Source organism: Physeter macrocephalus, chromosome 19 (genome assembly GCF_002837175.3).
Source record: "Physeter macrocephalus isolate SW-GA chromosome 19, ASM283717v5, whole genome shotgun sequence".
Taxonomy (NCBI): Eukaryota; Metazoa; Chordata; class Mammalia; order Artiodactyla; family Physeteridae; genus Physeter; species Physeter macrocephalus.
The window spans coordinates 26,116,312-26,129,674 of NC_041232.1; the positions used below are offsets into that span (position 1 = coordinate 26,116,312).

At 43.0% G+C, this 13,363-nt stretch overlaps 1 protein-coding gene across 2 annotated transcripts in view; it reads left to right on the forward strand.

The window, feature by feature from the left end:
- The window catches only part of LOC102990852 (zinc finger protein 10), a 69,512-nt gene that overhangs the window by 7,500 nt on the left and 48,649 nt on the right, over positions 1 to 13,363 (forward strand). The window contains exons 2-5 of one of the 2 annotated variants that reach the window (XM_055080301.1): positions 7 to 3,266; positions 4,975 to 5,101; positions 5,449 to 5,544; positions 9,483 to 9,669. In XM_055080301.1, the coding sequence (XP_054936276.1) occupies positions 3,075 to 3,266; positions 4,975 to 5,101; positions 5,449 to 5,544; positions 9,483 to 9,669 (602 nt within the window). In that variant the 5' untranslated portion in view covers positions 7 to 3,074. Of the gene's footprint in view, positions 1 to 6; positions 3,267 to 4,974; positions 5,102 to 5,448; positions 5,617 to 9,482; positions 13,210 to 13,363 lie in introns of those variants that run through there. The other variant, XM_028479967.2, reaches the window with a different exon arrangement.

The following is a 13,363-nucleotide window of genomic DNA, read 5'->3' on the forward strand; positions in this document are numbered from 1 at the left end:
TTACAGAGATGATGCTGATGTGGACACTCATCGGAGTGAGAAAGACCGGAGGCGGAGAAGCCAAGCCTGAGCCGAGGCCGTGGGATCTGGAGGGGTGGGCTAGAGAAACGTCTAGGAGGGGATTTACAGGTTGTAGTAACTGATTGGATGTTAAGAGGACAGAGTCTAGAAAGATACTTGCATTACTTGTCCCTAGATGTCGTATATGTTTTTAATTAACAAGCAGATAATCCTTACCGTGTGTCAGGCACTGTTTTCTGTGTTTTACAAATATGGACTCATTTAATTCTCATAATAACCCTCTGGTAGGCGCTATTTAGTCCCCACTGTACAGATGAAGAGACCGAGATACTGAAAGGTTAAGAAGCCACCTGTGAGTAGTGGAGCGGGATCTGAACCCAGGCAGTCTGGCTGCAGAAGCCATGCTGTTAACCACAGTTGGGGATATGCACTTGAGGTTGGGGAAGATGTAGGGGCAGAGGACAGAGTGATCTGTTCATTCCAGCCCAACACTGAGCCTGTCGTGAGCCAACAATGGGATGGACCATGGGGTAAAATGAGTAGGTGTGCTCCGTGCCGTGGAAGTGCCCAGGGGGCCATTGAAACGACGGAGACTGGGAAAGACGGAGAAGCAACAAAGGGTGACCTACATTTAAGCTCATCATAATTTTAAATTTTTATTAGTATTTTTAATTAAAAAAATGGATGTATAGTTGATTTACAATGTTGTGTTAATTACTGCTGTACAGGGAATTCCTTGCTTGTCCAGTGGTTAGGACTCTGTGCTTTCACTGCTGAGGATGTGGGTTCAATCCCTGGTCGGGGAACTAAGATCCCGCAAGCCATGCGACGTGGCTAAAAGAAAAAAAAAAAGTTACTGCTGTACAGCAAAGTGATTCAGTTGTGTGTGTGTGTGTGTGTGTGTGTGTATACATTCTCTTTTTTCATATTCTTTTCCATTATGGTTTATCATAGGCTACTGGGTATAATTCCCTGTCCTATACAGTAGGACCTTGTTGTCTGTCCATTCTATATATAATAGTTTGCATCTGCTAACCCCAAACTCCCAATCCTCCCCTCCCCCTCGGCCACTACAAGTCTGTTTTCTATGTCTGTGGGTCTTTTTCTGTTTCATAGCTAAGTTCATTTGTGTCATATTTTAGATTCCACACGTAAGTGATATCGTATGGTATTTGTCTTTCTTTTTCTGACTTCACTTAGTATGATAATCTCTAGTTGCATCTAATCATAATTTTTTAAGTCATTAGAGAAGACTAAGAAGTACCAAGATATATAGAGGAAAACTAGATGAGGGGCTAGCAAAGTCAATAAAGAGGTTCAAGAACAACTGAGAGGCCAGCAGTGCCTCTATAACAGGTGTCATTGGTGAAAACCAGTTTAGCACTGGTGAGGGGTCAGAAACTGTAGTGCTTTTATTCATGTACATTAAGTATGGGTAGAATTGAAATGGAAATCCTTCAGATCTCCAGAAGACAAAGGGGGCAAACAATGTAAAAGAAAGCAAATACAAAAAAGCCATAAACATAAACATATGGAAAATATTCAAACGTAGTATTCAAAAGGTGGAAATTAAAGATTCAATCTAAATTTAAAATAAGTTAAAAGTGAAGTGTTTACAGACTTCTACTTCTGTCCAAGATGGAGTAACAGGGAGGGAACTTACCTGTCCTCTTGCCCAAACAAACAGCAACAACAACAAAAAGACAAAATACATGAAACAATCGTTTAAAGACATTCGATATCAGACCACAAAGGACAGTTATCCCTGCGAGATGGAAAACCAAGCAGGTTAGCCCTCTGACTGCCCCGGTTTATTGCCTTGGCAGGGTTTCCAGGTTACAGCAGAGGAAGGGGAAGCTGAGAGGGGCTGAGCAGACCCTGAGTCCAGAATGCAGAGCTGAGGCTGGGGAGGGCAGGGCAGCAGCCTTCACAGAGTGCAGAGGGTGCCCTTGAGTGATCACACAAAAGCACACACGGGGGAGGAAGCTGCAGGGAACAGCTTGTGGCGTTCACATGGGGGTTATGGCCATTACTGCTGGCCAGGCTGGAAAGCTCTTCTGATTCCTGGAGCATTGGGAGTGGAGCTATATGAAGCCCTGAAAGGAAAAATACCTGTCTGCTTAGGATTCTATATTTGGCAAAAGTATATTTCAACAACAAAGGCAAGACAACCTCCAGAATGGGAGAAAATATTTGGAAGTTATATTATCTGATAAGGGTTTACTATCCAGAATAGATAAAGAACTACAATTCAACAACTAAAAGACAAATGACCCAATTTAAAAGTAGGTAAAGGACTTGAACATACATTTCTCCAAAGAAGATATACAAATGGCCAGTAAGCACATGAAAATAATGCAAATCAAAAGCACAGTGAAATACCACTTCACCCCTAAGATGGCTATATAATTTAAAAGATGGCACAAGTGTTGGCAAGCATGTGGGGAAGTTGGAACCCTTGTACATTACTTGTGTGAAAGTAAAATGATGCAGCCACTATGGAAAACAGTTTGGTGGGTCCTCAAAAAGCTAAACATAAAATTACTGGATGAGCCAGCAATTCCACTCCTAGGTATACCCGTCAGCAGATGAGTGGATAAACAAAATGTGGTGGGTCCATACAACGGAGCATTATTCAGCCATTAGAGTGAACTACTGATATAGGCTACAACATGCATGAACCTTGAAAACATGATGCTGAGTGAAATAAGCCTGACACGAAAGGGCAAATATCGTATGATTCCCTTTTAACCTATAAGGGAAAAGAATCTGAAAAAGGAGACATATATATATATATGTCAAACTGAGTCACTTTGCTGTACACCTGGAACTACCACAACATTGTAAATCAGCTATACTTCAGTAATAAAAAGGATTTTTAAAAAATAAGAGGATTTGATGTAGTATTAGAACCATTCAGTTCCAAATGAAATTTAGCATGGAACTAGAGATTGCAGGGTGCGGGAGAGGCAGTCTTCAGAGCTCTTTTCTTCCTACTCCTGGGGATTTCGGGCACTGTAGGTGTATTTCTGGAACAGTCAGCTGTCGTCTGGATGTGTGGATGTATAGGTACAGCAGTTGGTCTGAGGGGATCTAGGCTCACGATTAACGAGCCCCAGGTCACAGCACCTCTCCTCAAGTTTCTGCCTTTTCCGCAGCTTCACCTGCTTGGGATCTCCTGTTACTCAGGAAGCGTCAGGAACGAGGAGGGCATGGAGGCCGAGTTGCTAACTGCCCGGTCCCACGTAAGTTGGGCTGCCTTCATTCTTTTTTGTTTTCCGACTGAGAATCCGTTTTTAGTTAAGGGTTCTTAAGGGGTCCGTATCTCAGACACTTCCTCCAATAGACTAGCACTGTTTGTTTGCTTTATTTATAGCTGTAGTTTTATTTCCTTTCATATCAAAGAAACACAACTTGAACAGAAATGTGTGAAATATTGAGGACTGATGAGATGCTCTTTCGTCCACAATGAGGAATGACTGAGCACACAGCAAGCTTTCTCCCTTCAAGATGATGACAGAACTGGGATGTTGGTGCCTTTCTGAGGGATTCTCTGGTCCCTGGTGGTCTTGGGTGTGGGGCTGGTATGTTAATTCCTCCCTGGGGACTGCCTGTGGAGGAGCTTGGGGCAAGTTAGGTAATTATCCAGGGGTAACTGCAACCAAGACAGGAAGAGCCCCGGGGGAGGGTGGGTCCTCTGGGGACAGAGAGATGGGTGGGGGACCCTCCTTCAGCCTCACTCAGCTTCGCCCCTAGATGACCCCTCATACTTTACTTCTACGTGTATTCAAAACCCCACCAGAAAGCATAGTCTTTGCTTTTGGCTGTCCTACATATTTTGAAGGATTTAAGAGAAGAAAAGTAGTCTATTGTATTTACCCAGATATTTACTCTTTTTCTTTCTCATTCATCATTCCTGAGATTTAAAGTTTCTCTCTTGTGTCATTTCCCTTCTGCCTGAAGAATTACCTTTAGCATACTTTTAGAGCAGGTCTGCTGGCAACAAATCCTGTTTGTTTAACTTTCTTTGAGAATGTATTTTTCATCATTCCTGAAAGATATTTTCACCTAATAATTGAAATTCTGGCATGACAGTTCTTTTCTTTCAGCATTAAAAAATCCCCGCTATTCCACTGTCGTTTTACCTTCACAGTCTTTGATGAGAAGCGCTCAGTTATTCAAATGGGTTTTTTTCTGTGTGTCACCTATAGATCCTTTTTTTTTTTTTTTTTTTTTTTTTGCGGTATGCGGGCCTCTCACTGTTGTGGCCTCTCCGGACACACAGGCCCAGCGGCCATGGCTCACGGGCCTAGCCGCTCCATGGCATGTGGGATCTTCCTGGACTGGGCCACGAACCCGTGTCCCCTGCGTTGGCAGGCGGACTCTCAACCACTGTGCCACCAGGGAAGCCCTATAGATCCTTTTGATGTGTCTAATAAAGGCTTTGCTTCTGTATCTATTGTTTTGTTACTATTAAAATATAATCTCTTCTCCATTTTTTAAATGCCTACCAATATTTAGGAAAAATGTTTTGGAAATTTACTTTAGGTCATAAAGCATGGCTAGGTTGGTCTCTTAAGCGTAAAGTTGCACTTGAACTCAAGACCGTTTTTCCCTTCTTCTCTTGCCTTGTATTAGGTTCTAATTATTTCACATAAGTGTAGCTTAACTGATTCTCCTTGCTTTAGCTGTTTACAACATACTTGATTTAAATGAAAGTGTTTCTGACAGTTTCTAAACTGAAAGCATAACATGGAACTGGTTTCTAGACAGTACGTACTTCCTTTTAGGACTTGTCCAGAATTCAACGTAAATACTACTCACTCTTAGAATGAATTCTGTTCTATCCTGTTTCCCTACCCAAGTGCTATCTGCCTAATCTCTCTTTCTGTCAATATTCGGGAAAGGGAGGGCAGAGATATACATCAGGCTTAAATCTGCTTTGTGTTGTAGACGCTGGTGACCTTCAAGGACATACTTGTGAACTTCACGAGGGAGGAGTGGAAGCTGCTGGACCCTGCTCAGCAGCTCATGTACAAAGATGTGATGCTGGAGAACTACAGAAACCTGATGTCCTTGGGTGAGATGGACCTCTGTTTGGGGGCTTTGGGTTCCTCTTTGATCAAAAGGTATGGAGAGCCTGAAGCATACATTGGAGCGTGAGCTTGGGGCCAGGGGCCTAATTTCTTTGGGGCATGGAACAGGGTTTTCGTACTCCTTCTGTTTTTATGAAAAAAAAATTGTTTTGGTTTGTTGAATTTTAAGAAATGTGTATTTTGCCGCCTCTGTAGCCCTACCTTGTCTACTCTTCAGAGCCCCCCAGGACTATTGAAGGGGCCGGGGGTTGGGCGTGAACTGGGATGCTTCTTTGTGTCCAGCCCAGAACTCCCAACCCTCGCCCAGTTCTTTATCTTTCACTGGGAACAGGGCATCAGCTTCCCAAGCCAGAGGTGATCCTGCAGTTGGAGAAGGGGGAGGAGCCGTGGCTGGTGGAGAGAGGAATTCACCAAGAGACCCATTCAGGTGAGGACCAGACCGCCCGTTCGGGGCAGGAGTCCCTGGCGAGAGTGGTCACTAGTTCTCCGCACTTCGAAGGTGAGGACTGGGTTTATTTAGCTTCGGTTTCCCCATTGCTAGTCTGCTTTCTTCAGTCTTGTCATACTTCCATTTGCATTCATTAAAATTATCTTTCTGTTTCAGTGCTTGGTTCCAGCCCTGTTCATATTGCTTTCCTGATTATTACTACTAACTCAAGCATCTGCGTTCTCTTATCTTTCATAGAATTATTCCGTTATCTTTGCCTGTCTTTTCCCTGTCCTGTGTCCCTTCCCACAGCCTTTGATCTGCTGCTCTGTGTAAGCTCTGCCATGGGACCCCATCGCCTGCCCCTGCTCTGAGTTTGTTTTTTGCCAGTTAGCAAATTGCAGCAGAGGCCTCACCAATCCCTGTTGACTTAACCCTCCTTCCTTTCCAGAATTGCTGCTCTCAAAAACACCTGTTTTCTCATTATAATCTAGCTCTTTATTTAATTTGTTTTCACTTTAATCTTAATATCTGTAAAATGCAGACCACTGTGTGGATTCCTAGCATCAGTCCTTTCCCCAGCTTCTCTGTGTAGAGACGATCAGCCTTCTGGGTTAAGAAATGAAGGCAGTGCTTCATCTTCCTCCTGCTCTGTTCTCTCTGAGTGATGCTGTCTCTGACCCCTGTCTCTAAGCTCAGTGCTCTGACGTCTTTCTCCTTAGCCCAGCCATCTGGGGAGTTGCTGTCTGGATCTTGCTGCCGATGGCCAACTCCATGTGCTAGTGACCCACGTGGGCTCCTGGGGACACATGGCCTCCCAGGCCCAGTGCAGTCTAGGCACCTCGTAATCCTCTGGCACTCACGTCCACTCATGTCAGGCATTTCCCTGCACCTCAGGCTGTGAGTGTGATGTGAATGAAGTCGCCAGGGTCTCAGTCGTCCTCTGTGTTTCGCCTCCAGTCCTTTTTTGTGAAACCTTTTGGCTTATTAAGTACAGGTTCCTTCTTTATCTGAGCTTCCACTTTGTTTCTCCTTTTAAATGTCATAAATTTTGTTTTTGACTTTTTTTACATTGGGCCTTGTAGGTGACTGTAGCCAGTACCTGTCTCAGGGCAGGTCCCTCAGACACTGGGAAGTACTTGATCAGTCAGCTGCTTTGGGGCCATGGCAGGAAAGACTGTTCTCTGTTTCCTTTCATTTCCCTATTTCTTCCTGTCCTTATTTTTTCCATTCATGTGTTCAGTTTAGCAGGCTTTCCTGGATGTCTGTTGACAAGTATCCAAAAATAACTGACTATAACCAGCAGTTTACATTTTTAATGGGAAATTTGTTGTCAAAAGAAATACTGAAATTCCATGTATGTACTTAATCGACTGGAATTTAAGGGAATCTACAAGCTATGGGAACTTCATTATCAAAATGAAAAGTATAACGGGTGATGGCTTTAAAAACTCAGATGATGAATTGATTAATGGATGCTGCAGATTTTGAAGATAACGCACCTGAGTTATCTTCCACGTTACAGAACACATGGAAGATTTTTAGGACTTTAACGCATCTGTGTTTTCTGTCGCTTTCTCCAGACTTGTCTTTCCATACCCAGCCCTACCCCTCATCACACATGTTCATTCTAGAATTTTCCAGTTGGCATTAGTAGTTTGAAACACTTCTCCATGGGATTCTGATGCACTGGGTGGAGGAGAGGGAAAAGATGGTATATGTCCTGTCAAAATTCATCAAGGTAGAGGTGTGTGTATATGTAATGGAGTATTATTTATCCTTAAAAAGGAAGGAAATACTGCAGCTTGCTACAACGTAGATGAACTTTGAGGACATTATGCTGGGTGAAATAAGCCAGTCTCAGAAGGACAAATAGTGTATGATTCCACGTATGTAAGGTACTTGAAGTAGCCAAAATTATAAAGACACAAAGTATAATGGTGATTGCTGGGAGCTGGGTTGAGGGGAGATTGGGTCCTTATTGTTTAATAGGTTTGGAGTTTCAGTTTTACAAGATAAAAATGGATGGTGGTGATGGCTGTACAGCAATGTGAATATACTTAATACTTGAATTGTGCCCTTAAAAATGGTTAAGATGGTGCATTTTATGTTATATGTATTGTTTTAATCACAATTTTTAAAAAAAGAAATCAGGGTGGGGGAGAAACTAGCAACTAACAGAGCTGGGAATGAACATGAGGACTGGGAAAGGGGTTTGGGTTGTACAAAGGAGGCAGTTAGGAGCCTGGCACAGGGATTGTTTACCAGGCATTGTTTCCTGTGGCAGCCAAAACAAAGTTCCACAAACTGGATGGCTTAAATCAACACATTTATTGTCTCACAATTCTAGAGGTCAGAAGTCTCTAGAACTGTGTGGGCAGGCCGTGTGCCCTCTGAGGCTCCAGGGGAGGGTCCTTCCTGCCTCTTGCAGCTCTGGTACCCCAGGTGCCCCTTGGCTTGTAGACACATCACCTCACCCAGCCTCCATCTTCACATGGCCGCCTCCCCTGTGTGTCTGCCTCTGTATCTTCTCTCCTCTTCTTGTAAGGATACCAGTCAGACTGGATTAGGGCCCTCCTACACCAGTACTACTGCATCTTTTTTTTTTTTTTTTTCGGTACGCGGGCCTCTCACTGTCGTGGCCTCTCCCGTTGCGGAGCACAGGCTCCGGACGCGCAGGCCCAGCGGCCACGGCCCACGGGCCCAGCCGCTCCGCGGCACGTGGGATCCTCCCGGACCGGGGCACGAACCCGCGTCCCCTGCATCAGCAGGCGGGCTCCCAATCACTGCGCCACCAGGGAAGCCCCAACTACTGCATCTTAACTAATTACATCTGTAATGATCCTATTTCCAAATAAGGTCATAACCTGTGATATTGGGGGTTAAGACTTCAGCATATCTTCTTTGGGGAGCACAGTTCACCCCATACACCAAGTAAGAGTAGAGTATTGCCCCACTTATGTAGGAAGAGGTGGTATTGGGTAAATAGTGGATTTTTTTCTAGATTTCAGAACCAAACATTTTAGCTGAAAGGCATTGAGAAACAAACGCAGGTTCTGAACCAGAGAAAATAATGTGCAGTAATATGCACGCATATAAACAGAAGGGCGAAAAGTCCAGGAGAATGTGAGTTAGGGTTCAGGTTCTGAGTTAGTGTCCTGCGTTAGTCCTGTCAGTTTTAATTAAGTCTTGGTGTCTCAGAACAAAGGAATCAAAGTAGAAGACGGGGATGATGATAACAGTGAGCATTACAAACTGTACTGCTTTGGTGATGAGCTCCCACCTTATACGATACTTAGGATAACCTTATAGGTCCTTAGATGACAGAGAAGCAATATGATTTTTGAAAAGTTTAGCAACTTGTCTAAATTCACCACTAGTAGTAGCAAAGCGTAGGTTAGAACCTGTATCTGGGTCCCTTCTGTGCAGTCGCCCTGCCAGCCGACCCCACGGCCTTTCTGAGAGGTTTGCTCTGTCAGTCACATGTAATCATTCTGTACTGCTTTGGTGACATAGATAGAAGCCATTTCCTGCCACATGGCTGCTTTCATGGTTTAGGAATGTGAAGAATTCATGTCGGGGAAGGTCCTGGCAGCAAGGAGACACATCAGGTTCTTGTATCATTAATAGGTTAGATCGTGGCAGTGCAGCGCTTTCTGGGTTTCCTTAATTGCCACCCCAGCACTGAATATCCTGATCCCATGTGTCGTAGCCAGTCCTGTGGCTTCTCTTACCCTCTTTGCTCCTTTTATGTACATATTATAGCCCGGCCCATTTCCTGTTAATGGGCCTTCCTTCCCTTTCTCACTCTCTGTCAAGGTTACAAAACCATACTTAAAAGCAACTCTGCATGACTTACATACTTTTTTCTACATACATCCTACCATTCTGACCTTAATACTTTTTTTAGTTATGCAAAGCTTTTCCATTTCTTTCAGATTTGGAGACTGCAGTTGAAGTTAAATCATCAGCTTCCAGTAAGAGCATTTCTAAAGATAAACACTCCTGTGATGTTAAAATGAAAAGTATGGCAAAGAGTGATCTCTGGTTTTTGTCATTGGAAGAAGTCTGGACACGTGAAGGTCAGTTGGACAGGCCCCAGGACAGCCAGGAGAGACATCTGAGGCAAGTGGCATTCACCCAAAAGAAAGCACTTCATCAGGAGAGAGTCTGTGAAAATGGGAAATACGGGGGAAACTGTCTTCTTCCTGCTCAGCTAGTACTGCGAGAGTATTTCCGTAAACATGACTCACATCCTAAAAGTTTAAAACATAATTTGGTTTTCAGTGGTCCTCAGGAAAGTTATGCAAGCAACAGTAATGACTCTGGTCAAACCTTCTGTCAAAACATTCACCTTCTTCAATTTGCAAGAACTCAAGCGGGAGATAAATCGTACAGATGCCCTGATAACAACTCTCTTACTCATGGTACATCCCTTGGTGTATCAAAGGGTACGCATAGAGAGAAACCCTATGAATGTAAGGAATGTGGAAAATTTTTCAGCTGGCGCTCTAATCTTACCAGGCACCGGCTTATTCATACTGGAGAAAAACCCTATGAATGTAAAGAATGTGGAAAATCTTTCAGCCGGAGTTCTCACCTCATTGGACATCAGAAGACTCATACTGGTGAGGAACCCTATGAATGTAAAGAATGTGGGAAGTCCTTCAGCTGGTTCTCTCACCTTGTTACCCATCAGAGGACTCACACAGGAGACAAACTGTACACATGTAATCAATGTGGAAAGTCTTTTGTTCACAGCTCCAGGCTTATTCGGCACCAGAGAACTCATACTGGAGAGAAACCTTATGAGTGTGCCGAATGTGGGAAGTCTTTCAGACAGAGCACACATCTCATTCTGCACCAGAGAACCCACGTTAGGGTGCGGCCCTACGAATGCAGTGACTGCGGGAAGTCTTACAGCCAGAGGTCTCACCTTGTCGTCCATCATAGAACTCACACTGGGCTGAAACCCTTTGAGTGCAAAGATTGCGGAAAATGCTTTAGTCGAAGCTCTCACCTTTTCTCACATCAGAGAACCCATACTGGGGAGAAACCATATGCATGCCATGACTGTGGAAAATCCTTCAGCCAGAGTTCTGCCCTCATTGTGCACCAGAGAATTCATACTGGAGAGAAACCATATGAATGCTGTCAGTGTGGGAAAGCCTTCATTCGGAAGAATGACCTTATTAAGCACCAGAGGGTTCATGTTGGAGAAGAGACCTATAAATGTAATCAGTGTGGGATCATCTTCACCCAGAACTCTCCACATATAGTATATCAAATAGCTCACACCGGAGAGCAGTTCCTAACATGTAATCAGTGTGGGACAGCACTTGTTAATAACCCTAACCTTATTAGATACCAGACAAATCATATTAGAGAAAATGCATATTAATGTAATAAATATGGAATTCTTCACAAAGAGCAATAACTTTATTTAGCGTTGGAGAACTCCTTCTGGAGAGGAGCTGCTTTCAGTCTTGTTACTACCCTTTCGTGCACTAGAGAATTGGTCCTGGAGGGGGAAAAACACACAAATTTCACTTTACTATATAAGATTGTCTTCTTTTCCCAAATTCCCGCAAAAGTAGTTGGCCTGGGCGCATTCTTCACCCAGCATTAAATGATAAAATCTGAGAAGGAACCATTAAGTAAGTGAGTTATTGATAGATGATCCAACTTTGTTTCCTTCAAAAAAATAAATGAGAGTGCTACCTCAAAAAGGCAAATAAATGAGAGTTGCTGCTGAGGGGAATAAAAAATGGGTATAGTTATTGTAACAAACAATGGAAAATGATATTCCAGTGAATTAAGATGCCATTTTTTACTTGATTGTCCCTCTCTCCTGGGACACTTTGTAGTGTTTAGCCTGTTTTATGTGTCTGATATAAACCACATTTTGGCTAGCAGCAGGGAAAATCTTATCATGTGAGGCAGAGAAGGAAGAACACATTTACTACTATTAGTACCCAGTTTAAATATATTTGCATGTGGGTAACAATTGAAAACGTATCTATGGATAAATGAACAGAATTGACTTGTTAGATAAGGGAATTATGAGTGAGTTTTATAGTCTAGTAGGTGTCACTGTAATAATTTGAAGACGCTTTTAAATATTAAAAAAGGATATCAAGTTTCTCCTATTCTACCATCAAGGAAGCTTGAGAACCTCCTGCTAGCAAACTTTCCCATTAATTCTAAGTTGTTTGAGGTCATAGAGTTGTGCTCCTTGGGACAGGCTGCTAAAGACTCTTGGGAGGTTAAACACAATGATCCTCTGGATGTTGGGACCTAAAGGAGCATTGGGTACCTGAACATGCCAGGGAGAGGCTCCATTTGAGTGGGAGCAGGTACCCGGGCAATACTTGGAGCAAGTATGCTCCTAAAATAGACACAGCACTGCTTGTATCTTTATGAAGAAAACAGTTGTTAAGATTATACGTCTGAGGTGGGCTCCCCAAGTTGAACTCCCACCTCTGTCCTTCCCTTGCTGGGTGAACTTGGGCGTGCTGCCTAGCTGCTCTGTGCCTAACTTACAGATGTCCTCCTCTGCAAATTAGGGATAACATTACTTACCTCATGGGATCGTGGTGAGGAGCAAACAAGTAAACATATAAAGAGCTTAGAACATGCCTCATGTGTATGAAGTGCTTTATTACATTAGGTGTGATTGTTAACATTACATTATTGCCCCACCCTAGTGTCTGTCATTCATTTTAAACTGCTTGATTGCCAGTAAGAACTGATGGAGTTCTTGCTTCCCTTCCAGTCACACATGTCTTCCCTTTTACCTGCATCAGAACTTACCAGCCAAGGAAATCACTGTGGGTATATGGGTATATCATAGTGGGTATATGGATGCATTTCTGAGGGTCAGTAAACAGCTTTTAATATTGCATGCAAAAGCATTCTCTTTGTACAGAGGTTTTCCCTTTAAGAGAGAGGCACCCAATCTTCAGATTCTCTGTTAAGTCCATGACCCAAAAAAGATTTAGAAAGAGAATCTGTTTTAATTCTCTGTTTCATTCTGTAAATGGATCTTGTGTGTGTAGGGACTGACCATTATTTGCTACTTTCCAGCAAACAATGTGTATATGTTAGATGCTCACTGATTGTTGAATGATATAAAGATTGTTGAGAATAACAGGACGGCGACCTTGCTGTCTCTCCCAGGACTAATCTAGAAATGCTTGTTAGACTCGAGAGACCTGAGAACTGCAGGAGCAAGAGGCCACAGCTCACTCTTCTGGCACAGTTGGGATGAAGGCCTCACGTTTTGAGAACCTCCTGGCACCTCAGTTATGGCTGAGTAACTCCTCAGTGATTATACACCATTCACGTATGTAACGTATTCCTACCAGAAGTGGTTTTCATTACAAGCAGTGTTTCTCTGTGGGCATAAAAGACGAACCCCGTAGCTGGGCTTCTTAGAATTTCCAATAACCTATGGCTCAGTTTTCCTGAACTGTGTAGTGGAGGTACTGCTGGTACCTATGTCTGAGGATAGTTGTGTGGATTAAGTGAGATACTGTGTTAAGTACTTGAAACAGTGCCTGGCACATAGGAAGTACTGTATGTCTTAGCTATTAATAATATTACTACTATTAACACCCTAAGGAATGTATGTCTGTGGATGATCACTGAAACAGTACTTATAATACTGCGAAATTTGCAATATTAAAAATGTATAATAGAAAAATTTTTATTTATAGACATTAAGGTTACACAAACAGAAAGCTTGGTAACATGAAAAATGTCCTTGTGATGTACAAAAAAAGCATGATAAAGAATTGTCAATACCAAGTAAGCTCAG